Raw genomic sequence first — 13,952 nt, 5'->3', positions numbered from 1 at the left:
TTTACCTTTATAGAACCCCCCTTCATATCTCCTGTAGGGCTGGTTTCGTGGTTACGAAATTGGTTAATGACTGGCGATTCTGAAATGTCTTTATTTCTCCATCAATTCTGAATGACAGCCTTGCTGGATAAAGGATTCTTGGCTGCATGTTTTTCTCTGAAAGAGCTTTTAAAATGCCCCCCCCCAACCCTTTCTCTCATTCCAGGTCTGTGTAGACAGGTCTGACGTAATTCTGATGCCTTTGCCTTGGTACGTGAGAAATTTCTTTGCTCTGGCCGCTTTCAATACTGTATCCTTGGATCTAATATTTGCGATTTGCACTATGACGTGACGTGGCGTAGGTTTGTCGTGGTTGAGCTTGAGAGGGGTCCTCTCTGTCTCTTGGACACGAATGTTTGTTTCCCTTGCTAGATTAGGGGAGTTTTCAGCTACAATTTGTTCAAATATCTCTTCTAGACCTCTGTTTTTCTCCACCCCCTCGGGGATGCCGATGATTCTGACATTGGATCATTTCATTGAGTCAGTAATCTCCCATAACCTACATTCGTAAATAAATAAAATCTTTAAAACATAAATACATAAACAAACACAAGTAGGTTATGATGACTTAACTGCTATGACTTAACTACACTTGTCACATTAACTTTAGATTTAAAACATGTTCATCTTAACAACACTTTGTTAATGTGGGTTTTACAAATAACATATGTTTAAATTGGCTGAATTAAGTAAGACTGTATGTAACTCAGCACAGTTGTATTCTTTATATTTTGCCATTCCTCATTTCCTTAGGAATTTTTTTAAGTCTCCAAAAATTATTCACCAATTACTTTCAAGGTCTCGGTGTTAGCAGTCTTAGAAATTAATTTATAGTTGATATTAAAGTCTAATGTTGAATATTTTCATCAGATATATAGCATTAAAATTTTTATAGTGATATCTCAAGTAAAGTAAATGATTTACATAGTTTGCCATATTATCCGAAATCCAAAAAACAGTCTGTGTAATGAAGATATTAGTTGAATTGTTATGCCGGCAGTCCATGCTTTGCATGGTTCCAGTATGTACGAATATCAGTTTCTGTGGCTTAAATAATACCCGTCCTCAACAGAATGGTTCCGTTTTAGTTAACACAGGTATCACCTGTGGGCAATTGCATCAAGTACAGACTTGGTCTGCAGATCACTATAGAAACAACAGATGTGAAGTGTGACCAGCGGCCGGTCACGGTAGCTCTTTCCCAGTCTGCTGCTGACTGGCCACCCTGTGTCTGTTACTCAGTTTATACACAGACAGCAAATGTGTAGTCGTGGTGCCTTCTTGTTTGCCAGGGATAAACCCTTGTGACATTTTACAAAAATGGATCATCATAGGAGGGAATTGGACAACAAAGATGAGTTGCAGCGTTGAAGCAGGAAATGGTAACACTGGAAGTGAAATCGAACGGGCCGAGGTCCTGTGAAGCTGGTGACCGTGGAGCGGGAGCAGCCGAGCCCTCGGCTTGCATGAAGCCGCCCCAGGAACCAGCGGACTTAGTTGCGTTACTCTGGCCAGTGGACCCAGCAGTTATTTCAGCTCTTAAAGCCGGTGTGTGGAGTTTGGGCAGGCTCTGCGTGCTACAGCTGGAGGTGATGCGGACGCAGAAATCCCAGCAGTGCGGCGGGAAGTAACGGAGAGTGTAAGTGTGTGGTGTGCGGTGCGGCAGAAGCTTCCTGCGCCGTGCGGGTCACCGTGCAGCGTTCTGACTGAGACGGTCACAGAAGCACATAGCTGACTGTAGGAATGTTGACTTTGCTGTGGAGCCAGACTTTCTAGTTGTGTGGTCAGAGGAGCTTTGCAAATAAAGGTGAACTTATTGACAAGTGAGGAAGAGAGTTGTGACAAAAAAGAGGATGTTCCGGAGGAGGAGACGTGGCAAGAAAGTTCGTAGCAGAGGCGGTTTCGGAGGTGGCTTTTGACACTGAATGTACGAGGCTACGATGATGGAGGCTGACCCAAAACTTAGAAAGGAGCATGACAGTTTGCCAAGGCATTGGAAAGATACTTACTCTGTGTCTTTAGTCATAGAGCGAGGGGAAGAAGAAGGCAAGTGCTGTTCAAACCACTTTTGTCAAGTCATCGTAGGCCCCACGCTCCTGTGCAAAGCGAGAACCACCTGTGCTTCCTTTAGTTGGGATCCATGCGATATTAGTTATCTTTGCTGATAACAAGTCATCCCAACACTTAGTGGCTTAAAATGACAAGAATTATTTTGTTCCAATCTGTTGTCTGGACAGGGCTCCGCAGGGACAGCTGTTTCCATGTGGCGGGAGCTCAGGAGGCACAGCGGGCAGCCAGAGGGCCCACTCGGAGGCTGGCTCTGCCACGGGCCTCGGAACTCGATGCTGCCTGTCAGCGGGCAGCTCAGCTCAGGCTTTGGTTCTTGGAGCTCAGTTCTCGGGCTTCTTGCGCTTCTGGGTAGCATGTGGTTGGGTTTCATGAGCGAGCAGCCCAAGAGAACCAAGGGAACCTAGTTTGCCTCTTAATACCTGGCGCGGGATGTTTCTTAGGTGAGTCAGGAGCCCCCCCAGATGTGAGGGGAAGGAACGTGGCCTCCACCTGTGGAAGAGAGAGGCAGAGTCACACTGGAGCAGGAGGCACTTTCACAGCGACTTTTGGAAAATACAGGCCGTCACGTATTGATATAACATTAAATATTTAAGTAACGTTAGCTCTTTGTTAAGTAAAATCAATATAGGAAATTTAGTGTATTCAGATTAGACTCTTGATGAGAAGAGAAACCCAAATCTTGTATGAAAGAACAACATTTGGGAGAGGAAAGTTTTTACAGCAGTCTAGTTTGTTTAAGGATTTACTGTAACTAGGGTCATCACCAACTTCTTAAAAACTCTCCAAACTTGTTTATGTCTGAAGTTTTTAAAATTGAGCTGTATCAGTTTGCATTCTTTGCTCCTTCTCTCATGTTCTGGCAGACATCTCAAGTTTTATTAAAGGGCTGGCATATTTCAAGGAGAATCAGTTTGCTGTCTTGGTGGGATCTTGGTGTGTTATAGTGAGTATCATCTAGGGAACTCTGGGAGTATTTTGCTTCCTCTCTTGCATCTGTGCTATTTTATGGAGTATTTATATCAGACTGTGGGGTGAGGCCCAGCTTGAACTCCAAGGTTTGTCAGCACCTTGTTTCCTCACACCCTGACTTGGGACTGCCCTACTTCTTTCAAGAGCAGAAAAGGTGTCTATCTCCTGTGTTCAAGGGAGAGCCGAGGCTCCGATAGTCAGCAGCGAGATTAGCATTCCGTTTTAGGAAGCCCTGCCCTGCACCCCCCTCCCCCACCCTCCCCGCAGTGCTGCCTGGGGCAGTGTGCTGAGTGTCAGAGCTCTGATGCCTGAGCAGGTCTCAACTATGGAATGAGAAGTCCCAAGCGAGGCTTTTTGCTACACTTCCCCATTATCAGCATCCCCCAGCAGAGTGGTACATCTGTTATAACTGTTGAACCTACATGGACACATCAGTTATCGCCGAAGTCCACGGTTTACTGTAGGGTCACTCTTGTGGTGTACGTTCTGCGGGTTTGCACAGATATATAATGACATGTATCCTCATTATACTGTCCTACATAATCTTTTTGCTGCCCGAAAAGTCCTTTTTGCTCCACTTTTTCATCCTTGCCCCCCCCAAACTCTGCATCCACTGAAATTTTTACTGTCTCTGTGGGTTTGCCATTCCTAGAATGTCATGTATTTGGAATCATATAGTGTGATCGGCTTCTCTCACTTAGTAATACGCATTGAAGGTTCCTCCAAGTCTTTTCATGGTTTGGTAGCTCATTGCTTTTTAGCACTAAATATTCCACTGCCTGGATAGACCACAGTGTTTTTTATCCTTTCACCTGCTGTAGGGTGTCTTGGTGGCTCCCGTGCTCTGACAGTGTGACGAAGACTGCCGCAAACAGAGACCTCTGTCTGAGTGTTTATCCACCCTTGCCTTCCTCTGACGGATCCCTCTTGGTCATGATACATTATGAAATATTGCGTGATGACATTTGCTGATTTTTTTTTTTTTTTAAGATTTTTGCACCTGTGTTTATAAGAAAGATTGATTCGTACCCTTTCTCATATTGTCCTTGACTGGTTTTGTATCAGTGTTTTGCTGGTTTCATAAGATAAGTTGGGAAATGTTCCCTATTTGTTCAGTGGAAGAATTTCTGTAAGATTAATATTATTCTTCCTGAAATTATTGGAAGAATTCAGATATTCCTTTGTGGGAAGAATTTTAATTGCAGATTGACCATTTTTAACGGAATAGGTCTATTTAAATAGGCTTTATATTTATGGTTTTGGTTTCGTACAGCAGCAGTTTCTAATGGCTTGGGCTTAAGTTGTACTTTGCAAAGAATTGTGTATGCCCCATCTCAGGGTACCTGGGTGGCTCCGTCGGTTAGGTGTCCGCCTTCGGCTTTGGTCCTGATCCCAGGGTCCTGAGATCAAGCCCCAAGCTAGGCTTCCTGCTCACTGGGGAGCCTCCTCCTCCTTCTCCCTCTCCCTCTGCCCCTCTGCCAGCTTTTGTGCTCTCTCTTTCTCTGTTAAATAAATAAATAAAATCTTTTAAAAAAGAATTGTGTATGCATCTCAACTTTTATGTTCATTGACATAGTCATGATATTCTCTTAATAATATCTGATATTCTATCATTACTTCCTATTATTAACATTCTGTTATCTGTTCTGCTTCATTCTTGCTGTCATTAGTTTTCGCCTTATCTTTTTTTTCCTTGATTAGTCTTGCTAGAGGTCTATCAGTTGCATTATTCTTGTTAAAAAAAAAAACCAAACCTTGATTTTGTTCAACTTCCAAATTGTACTGCGAAATATGGATATTTAGATGATTAATTTCCAATCTTCATTTCTAATACATGCATTTAAGAGTATTGATCTTAGGGACGCCAGGCTGACTCAGTAGGTGGAACGTGCAACACTTGATCTCAGGGTTGTAAGTTCAAGCCCCAGGCTGGGTGTAGAGATGACTTAAAAATGAAGTCTTTAAAAAAAATAATAAAAGCGTAGATTTTATTCTAATCACAGCTCTGTCTGCATGTAGTATTGATCTTTCTTTTTAATTGTATTGTTGAATTGAGAATACTTTGAGTTTCTTTTTGGCTAATGGGTTACTTGAAATATGTTGCTTAATTTCCAAACGGTGATTTTTTTCCAGACAGTTGGTGATTTTTTAATTATTTTGTTGTTGTCCAGCTTTAATGCTAGAGACAGAATATACTTTTAATAATTTTAGTCCTTTGATATTTATTGAATCTTGCTCTTTCACCCGCCACGTGGTCAATTTTAGTGACTGCCTCCTGTGCGTAGTTAGTGGGTACTTCTCTTGCGGAGGTGAATTGCGCTTGGGTGTAGTGCTTTCTGTTGGTTAGATTGAGTTTGTCTGTCATGCTGTTCCCGTTTTGTCTGCTGGGCCCAGGTGGACTCCTAGTCTCTTCTGCCTGTCTTCAGCTTCACTGAGTTTCTAATGGCTCCCTTTGGGCTTGGTTTCAGGATTGGTAACTATCTTAAAGGGACAACTAACGGAGTGTGTGGCTCAGTTCTCCACCCTGTCCTGCTCACCAGAGTCCTAGGGTCCCCATGCTCATAACTTGGTCTCTCACTGCCAAAAGCTCAGCCGGTTTCTCTCTCATTGGTGGCTTTTTCTTGGATCTTCAGGCTCTTGAAGGCCCAGAATTGGCAAATGCCCTTTGGGAAGAGGCAGCTGTTGTTCAGTGTCTCTTCATGTCTCCACCTATGTCCCCTGCTGTCCTGGTTGCCTCACAACATCTTGGACTCCAAACGTTGGTCTGGTTTTTTTGGTTTTTTTTTTTAAAGATTTTTATTTATTCGACAGAGATAGAGACAGCCAGCGAGAGAGGGAACACAAGCAGGGGGAGTGGGAGAGGAAGAAGCAGGCTCATAGCAGAAGGGCCTGATGTCAGGCTCGATCCCACAACGCCGGGATCACGCCCTGAGCCGAAGGCAGACGCTTAGCTGCTGTGCCACCCAGGCGCCCCGTTGGTCTGGTTTTTAACCTGACTTTTCTCAGTGGGAGTGTTCATGTTCGCCAAGCTATTGCCCCACATTCAAATGGAAGTCTTCCTATCACACCGACAGACCAGACAGTGGTTGGTTTGTGCTTTCTGGTTTCGTTTTATTTTCAGTTGTGACTTATCTGACTCTCCTCCTGCTGAGGGACTGGATAAGTGGGAGGACTTGGTTTTAACTCTGGGGTTTTTGTCACCAGTGCCTAGTATGTGTCATGACCACTCATTGCATTTTTATTGTATGAAGAAAGAACTTGCATCTCATGTATAGGTTTTCAGAAGTAGTCAGCAAAATTAACATATTTGGCTTTCCTGTGAGGTTTTCCCACAGATTTAAAGGCTATGATTTTAAAAGGGTGGACGGTGAGGTGACATTGTTCATAGATAACATGGTGAATTTTTGACAGAGCTAAAATAGGACTCCTGGTCTTTTAATTTGTTAAGAAAATTTAACAAATATTTGTTATGCTATCGTGAATTCGGTAGTGCTCCGGGTGCAGGAGAGTACAGCGATTATCTTGGTCAGTCAGGTCTCTGCTCTCCCGATGCTCACCTTCTGCATATGACATGACCACAGGGGAAGAACATAGAGCAGTGTTGTTAATATAAGGATCAGTATATCATGTTTTAATAGATTTTAACCACATTTTAATAGATTTCAAATATGGTACACTGACAGCTTTTTTCCCCCCTTCTAGAGTATGACAGATACATAGCATCTAGCAAAATAATGGCAGCTGCTTACCTTGACCCAAACTTGAATCACACACCAAATTCGAGTACCAAAACTCACCTGGGTACCGGAGTGGAACGTTCCCCTGGGGCAATGGAGCGAGTGTTGAAGGTCTTTCATTATTTTGAAAACAGCAGTGAGCCAGCCACTTGGGCCAGTATGATCAGGCATGGAGATGCTACCGATGTCAGGGTAAGTGCATTTTCCTGGGAGAGACCCTTCATGGACATTAAAGTTACATGGGCCTAGGTTAATGGCACACACCAAAAAAGATAAAAATTTTTATTGCCATATTACAGTGATGTTAACTTTTTCTTTATATTATTTATTCACTTAATATGTGACTGACAGAATTTTAATTGTAAAATATCTTAGGAAAATAATAACTGAATCATGTTATTCATATAATGCTATTGATGTTTTTCTCTCCTTTTTTTTTTTTTTAAACTTCTTAGGACATAAGAGAACAAAGCAATTAAAACAACCTCTAATACTTAGGAAATAAATTATTTTCTATAAAGTGAATTTTGAAGGTATCTGCATGACTCCAGATAGGATAGGTTCTTCAAAAACTGATTGGTTCCACACACCAGACATTTGTCAAGGTTCTGGGGATATAAAGGGTCCCTGCTCATACAGCTTACTGTCTACTGTGGTGGGGAGGAGACACCCATGGCCTTAGTTGCAGTGCAGAGTGTGCTTCCCAAGGCAATCCTGGTGGCGAGGTTGCCTGTGTGAGTAATGTTGAGTGTGGGTGGTAGCCTGTGGGCGGTCAGTGAGCATCGTGGCCAAGAGAGGTGAGAGGCGCTTCGTGGGCCAAGATTGCTGAGAGTGGGGGATGAGAGGGTAGCGGTGTGGTTCCAGAAAACTGAGTTCAGGACGCCAGTTTTCAGCAGGTGTTTACTTTGGCCAGGTGTTACAGAGAAACTGCTCCTTCCTTCCCTCTGCCTACTCCGTGTTCATCTCTAAGGAGGACAGTGTCCAATGCCAGGATGAACAGATACATCTTTTTTCCCCCCTTTCTTTTTATACTAATGAAGCTATTTAATCTGCTGCTCTTAAACTTATATGCCTTAAGTACTTTTAAGCAAATTAAAGGGATTGACAGAATTTAGATTGAAGGGCACAGTATTACATTGAAGTTCTATGTAATTTCCATTACCTCTATAATATTGCAGTACTCACTGTTCAGATGGATTTTCAAAGGTGAATAATTCATTCAGGGTTTAAATATGTACTAACATCTACTTGCGGTATAATTGAAATATAGTAGTCTCTTGTTTTAAAAAGCTTCAACTTTTTATGAAGCTTGATGGCTTTTTCTAGCTTTCCTATAGTTTTATTTTATATTTAATTTTATAAACAGAGTCACTTGGTAGAAAGGCCAGCAGCCAGTGTTCTACCTTAATGTTAACTGGAAGATTCATATTGGAGAGAAACCTTGCAAATGTAGAGCTTACGGGAAGGCTCTTAGTATATGTTCTAGTCTTTGTGAATTTCAGTTACAGTGAATGAGGAAGTCTCTTAAAGCACTGCATTAGCCTTAATAAACTTCCGAGTATTTGTACAGGAGGGGAGCCCTTTCAGAGATGTGAATTTGACAAGACATTTAGCAAACATTCAAGATTGATTATAACTGAAAATGCACCGTGGAAAGGCTCCGTGACAAAGGTGTTTTGGTATCAAATTTACTATACACAAGAGGATCCATATCAAGGAGAAAACCAATGATCCCTGGGCACATGTCAAGCCTTTAGCCAATGTTACAAACTTACCAGATGAAAACATTTATATTGTGAAGAAGAACTTAAACCAGATTCACATTCCTAAGTTATGAGAACATATTTGTCGGACTTTTATGAAGATCAGTATGAGCAAATCCATGTGCCTGAGAACCAGGTGGTTTTACTTCATAGTAATTGATAAATGTTTGAAATTAAATAAGTCCCATCAGTTGATGATTTTCACCTTGAGGCAAAGAACTCTGAGTTGGCATTGGTTCACCACAGCTTTTCCTGTGATGGAAGGTGGGCGTTATTCATCACTCACATTCATTTAATGCTATAACATTTGAAAATGCAGTAGTTTAATTCTAAAGTAATGGATTTGCACAACTGAACAGAAGAGTACTGAAGCACATGTCCATGCAGTCTTTCTCCCCAAGAAGCACCACACAAGGAACACTACAGATAAAGGAACCGGCATATATCGTTAGGGGTACAGTGGAAGGAACGTGGCAGCATTTGAGGCCCAGTGACCTCCGGCAGAAATGGGGTGGGGGGCTGAGTTCAGAGTGGAAGCATAGGCACTTGGTAGAAAGCAACAGACCATTTAATAATGGTAGCAAAGAGGAAGCCAGGCCGCCCAGTTTCTGAAAAGAGATCGCTTACTGTTATCCAAAGTAACCGAATATTAGAAAACAACCCAAAGGAGCTGAATAATTCGATTCAGACCCCACCCTGCTGCACTGCCTGCTCCGGTCGCCGTGTGCAGCAGGTGGACACTCGGGCGTAGCCAGTCTCAGCCGATGTCTTGTAAGTGTAAAAATACAAGGTTTTGAAGACTTAGTGTGAAAAAAGAAGGTAAAATATCTCATTAATAACCTGTTTTGATTGCCTGTTGAAAAGATCATGTTCTTGACATATAGTAGGTGAAATAAAATGTTATTAAAATGGAATTCACCCATTTCTATTTATTTATTTATTTTTAGAAATTTTAAAGGAACATGTACAGCTTGCATTTTCATTTCTGCTAGACAGTTGTGCTCAGTAGAAAGTAATTTGCTTGACTCAAGAACCAGCACCTTTGGAGATGTTGAGAAAATATCTGGATTCTTGTTGTAATTCATTATAGAGGTTTTATTTCTCATGCTGCAGTTAGTAATTTTACTCCTTTTACAGATATGTGCTACTTTAATTAATTTAAATGTTTGGTTGTTGAAAGGATTCCTAGGACTCCACCATTTATAGGCAAAGCGTACAAAGCAGTGTCTCAGGTGCAGGCCTCATGGCCTCGGACACTCGGAGGCCATCCCTGGCCCACGTGGCCACCTGTGTAGGAGGAGGCCCAGCACCTTCTTCGGGCGGGGGGGGGGGGGTCTGTGAGATGGGCACGTAAGCACGTTCTGTCTACGTCATCTGCCTCAACCTGACTGGTGTGGCTGCCCAGATGCGACCAAAATCAGGTGCGAGTCATAACGCCGGTCATGATTCCTGCCAAGTGCTGGCAGACTGGTGCATCCTGCCCCTAAATAAGCAGCAGCCCACGGAGGCAGACATCACCTACCTCGGCCATAGCGTTGGCCCCGGGTCAGTAGCAGGCCCCAGGCAGCTCCGGAGCTCAGATTGGGGTTAACTCATGCTGGACTATATTGAATTAGAATGGTCATCTAGAAACATTGTAGTGGTACTTCAGAATAATAAGGGTGTATAGAAAATTCCAGATTCTACCAGAGGAATCCCCTACTTGGGAAACAGAATGACATTTACTTTTCATCAGCAATGCTGGATGCAGGACAACACTGGAACAGCATCTTCTCAGGGCTCAGGAAAGTAAGTTGTACCGCAGAAGTCTTCCAGACAGACTACCAATCATGAAGACTGGGAATGAAGATGTCTTTAGAGAAATAAGGGTGTAGACCGTTAATCCCACAGGCTGTCTTTAAGAAAACAGGAGACATAATAGAACAGATCCGTGAACCCGGAAAGAAGTGCTGTAGGGATGCAGGCGGCCACAGGTCACCACCGTGCTGTGGTCTCCGTGCAGCCCCCGTGCACCTCTCCTCCATCTTCTTGGTCTCTTCAAGCTGTGACCACCGTTTAATCCAGCTCTGCCTTTTCCACACCTGCCCTCATTCTGACTGGTCTCCCTCTGAACTTGGGACCTGTGTGCCGCCCAGCTGCATCTGCCCCTCTCCTCCGTCTCTACGCTTCTGACTCTGAAAGGACTGTGTGTCAGTCTGAGGGCTTCCCTTCTTTCAGACACTTAGAATCATCTGTTCCTCCTCCTTTGCTTACGTCCTACACCCAGTACGTTAGACGGTCCTGCCACACGGTCACCAGATGCACCTAGAATCCTCCCACTTCATCTGACCCCTACTGCGACACCTTCTTCGAGCCACATGGTCTCCTGACATCCCGCTGTCCCCCTGGAACCCCTGAGTCTGTTCACAGCCCAGCAGCCAGGTGACCCTATGAAAACGAAAGCCAGAGCGTGTCACTCCTCAACTCAGAACCTTCCTGTGGCTTCCTGTCTCATGTAGGGTGAACGTTCAGGTCCTTCAGAAGCCCCTGACTCTCCTCTCCCTGTCACGCCCCATGACCTTCTCTCCTCCAGCTCGCTCCCTTTGACTTTCAGCTTCCTGCGCTGTTTCTCTAACATGCCAGTCTTGTAATCAGTCATTTGCTCAAAACCTCCAGCAACTCCCCATTTCTCTCAGAGGAAAGCCAGATTCCTTCAGCAGCCTACGAGGACCTACAGGATCTGGCTCTTTGTGGCCTGTTCTTATTTCCAGTGACTGCCCTCGTTCCCTCGGCCTCCCAGCCCCGGAGAGCTCCCTCTCTGCCACCTTTTCTATTGCCCGTCACCCCATTTGGATGATGATTGGTCCTTGCTGAGATTGTCTTGTTTCTTGATTGGTTTGCTCTTTTATTCTCTGCTTTCTTCCCTAGACCGTAAGCTCTGTGACAGCAGGGGCCTTTCTGCCTCCTGGTATTGTCCCCGGCATCTTCAGCAGGGCCTAGCAGGCACACAGACTGGTGCTTGACAGAACCCCATTGGAGTAACTACACGAATCCTAGATGAAATGGAGTACTTCTGACAGAAATGTAAATTAGGAACATTGGTTGCAGAAGTAGAAAGTAGTAGACTGATGACCGTAAAAGAAATTGAATTGATAATCAGAGATTACACCTATTGAAAACCATACCTGTCCTTACTGATAACTTCTGTTAGACCTTCATTCCTACCTTGTTACTATTTTCCTTAAATCACAGGGTCTAGAATAATCCATTTTCTACCCAGACACCAAATCTGGGCAAATACCATATAATGCTGCTAAAGATTAAGTTGCAGTTGAGTTGTTGGACAATATTCTTGTCACCTTCAAAGTTATCTTCAAGTTTATTAACAGGCCCAGTGCCCTTTCCTGACTACGTAGTACACTGCGAGGTTTCAGTGCTCGTCGTGAGCCTCTAGAGGAAGGTGATGTAATTACCTGAACCTGCAAGAGGAAGTGAACACAAGAAATTCAGTCCTGTAGTTTGCTAAAAGGTGAATGGAGTTGGTTGGATTAGGACTAACTATTGTAACCAAGCTGGTAGTAGGAAGAATAACAGTAGAGAGAAGCATTCTGACCAATTTAAAATCGGCTTGCTGACCAGAGTGGGCAGACACGTGAACAGTGTGGGATTCTCTGAGTTTGTGGGAGTTAGGAGCTCTGTGAACAGTGCTGTGCTAAGAATGGCTAGTGGCCGTAGGGGAAGGCAGCCAGCAGGCAGTTTTCCCTGAGTTCAGCCCAGAGGGCTGCCTGGGGAACTCAGTGTGTGGTAGTCCCGTGGTCTCCAGTGTTCACTGCTAGGTGGTGTCACAGATGCCTTATGTGTGTCTCAGACGTAAACTTCTTCTGTCTGATAGAGGATCGGGTGAATGCGCATTTAAAAGCTCGAACACTGATTATGGTTTTTCAGATAACTTTGGTGCAGGAAAGGACTACAGAGATTTTAGTTAAATTATTCCTTTAATGGAGGGAGAGTATCGTCCAGGAAGAAACTAGAAAGAAAATCCTTAAGGAAAAAAACAGACTCAAAAGCAGTGTTAAGAAGAATATGGGACAGTAAGAGCATGAGAAAGAATTCTCTTATCACTAGATGCTTAGAGATGGCGATTGTGGTAGGGAGAAGAATGGCCCTTAAAGACGTCCACATCCTAATCTAGAACCTGTGTATATGTGACCTTCCATGGCAGAAGGGACTTTGAAGATGTTACCGAGATGAAGAGGACCTTGAGATGGGGGAGATGAGGAGCCGCAGACCTTTTCTGGCTGTGGTCCGAGGGAGGGGACTGCGGATGAAGGGTTGGCTGCAGTGCAGACGCACAGAGGGGCCTCTAGCAGCTGGAGAAGGCCAGCCGAGATCTTCCAGAAAGCAGCACATCCCTTCCAACACCTGGATTTTAGCCCAGTGAGACCCATTTCAGATTTGGGATCTTCCAGAACGGAGAAGTATACGTTTGTGTTCTTTTAAGCCCCTCCGTGTGTGGTTATTGGTTACAGCAGCAGTAGGGAGCAGATAGACACAGGCGTGCTTTGTCTTGGCCGAGTTGGGGCCGACTTCTGCGTGAGTGCTGAGCCGACAGAAGGGCTGCGCTCATGTTGGAGAGCAGGGTGTGGATCTCCACGCCTTCTTTGTGGTACAGAAAGACCTGCACAGGAGGAGCCGAGGACAGTAACAGCTGTCGGTTTCCTTACTGTGAGGAGCATCTGAAAGAGAGACGCAGAAAAATAACGGCCGGACGTTGTAACAAACAGATCAGTAGTGATGAGTGCACTTGTAACTCCTGGGGGGAAGTAGAGACACGAGCACTGTTCACAACACAGTGTGTGGTTTTAGATCTCTCTCAGAATAAAGACATCTTGCAAATCACTGTGAGAAGACAGCTAGACACAGCAAGTATCTCTTGTTATCTTGTTGCCACCTTCCCCACAGACTGTTCATGTTCACCTCTCTCCTTCTAGATTAAGGCTTTGGAGGCTAAGGGTGCTGTCTTACCACCAGATGTAGGCTAGATGCAAATGACCAAAAGAGTGAGTGAACATTCAAGAGTGGATGAACATGAAGGAATGGTTTGCAGGATTTCTTTCTACCAGTGGAAAGGTCATTATTTCTTTCTAGAGCATAGTCTGAAAGATAAGTGACCAAGTGGAACCAAGCAGAATCATAAAAAGAACTTTTAGAAATGAAAGTACAGTGTCATCTCACTAGTATATAATGAGGGAAATGTAAATTATAATAATGAAATGCCCCCCCTTCTATGGTCCATCACATCGATAAACACTTTAAGATTAATTTTACCCAGCATTGGCATGAGGTGAAGGACAGTCTCTAACATTGTGTGCCAAGTATAATTGGTATAGTTTCC

At 43.9% G+C, this 13,952-nt stretch overlaps 1 protein-coding gene across 1 annotated transcript in view; it reads left to right on the top strand.

Annotated features, from left to right (window-relative positions):
• The window catches only part of LOC125282196 (focal adhesion kinase 1-like), a 71,655-nt gene that overhangs the window by 52,240 nt on the left and 5,463 nt on the right, over nucleotides 1–13,952 (top strand). The window contains exon 4 of the mRNA XM_057306935.1: nucleotides 6,781–7,007. Within this exon, the coding sequence (XP_057162918.1) occupies nucleotides 6,813–7,007 (195 nt within the window). The 5' untranslated portion in view covers nucleotides 6,781–6,812. The remainder of the gene's footprint in view (nucleotides 1–6,780; nucleotides 7,008–13,952) is intronic.

This window comes from Ursus arctos, unplaced genomic scaffold, assembly GCF_023065955.2.
Source record: "Ursus arctos isolate Adak ecotype North America unplaced genomic scaffold, UrsArc2.0 scaffold_48, whole genome shotgun sequence".
Lineage (NCBI taxonomy): Eukaryota > Metazoa > Chordata > Mammalia > Carnivora > Ursidae > Ursus > Ursus arctos.
This window is presented reverse-complemented; position numbering and strand designations above follow the sequence as displayed.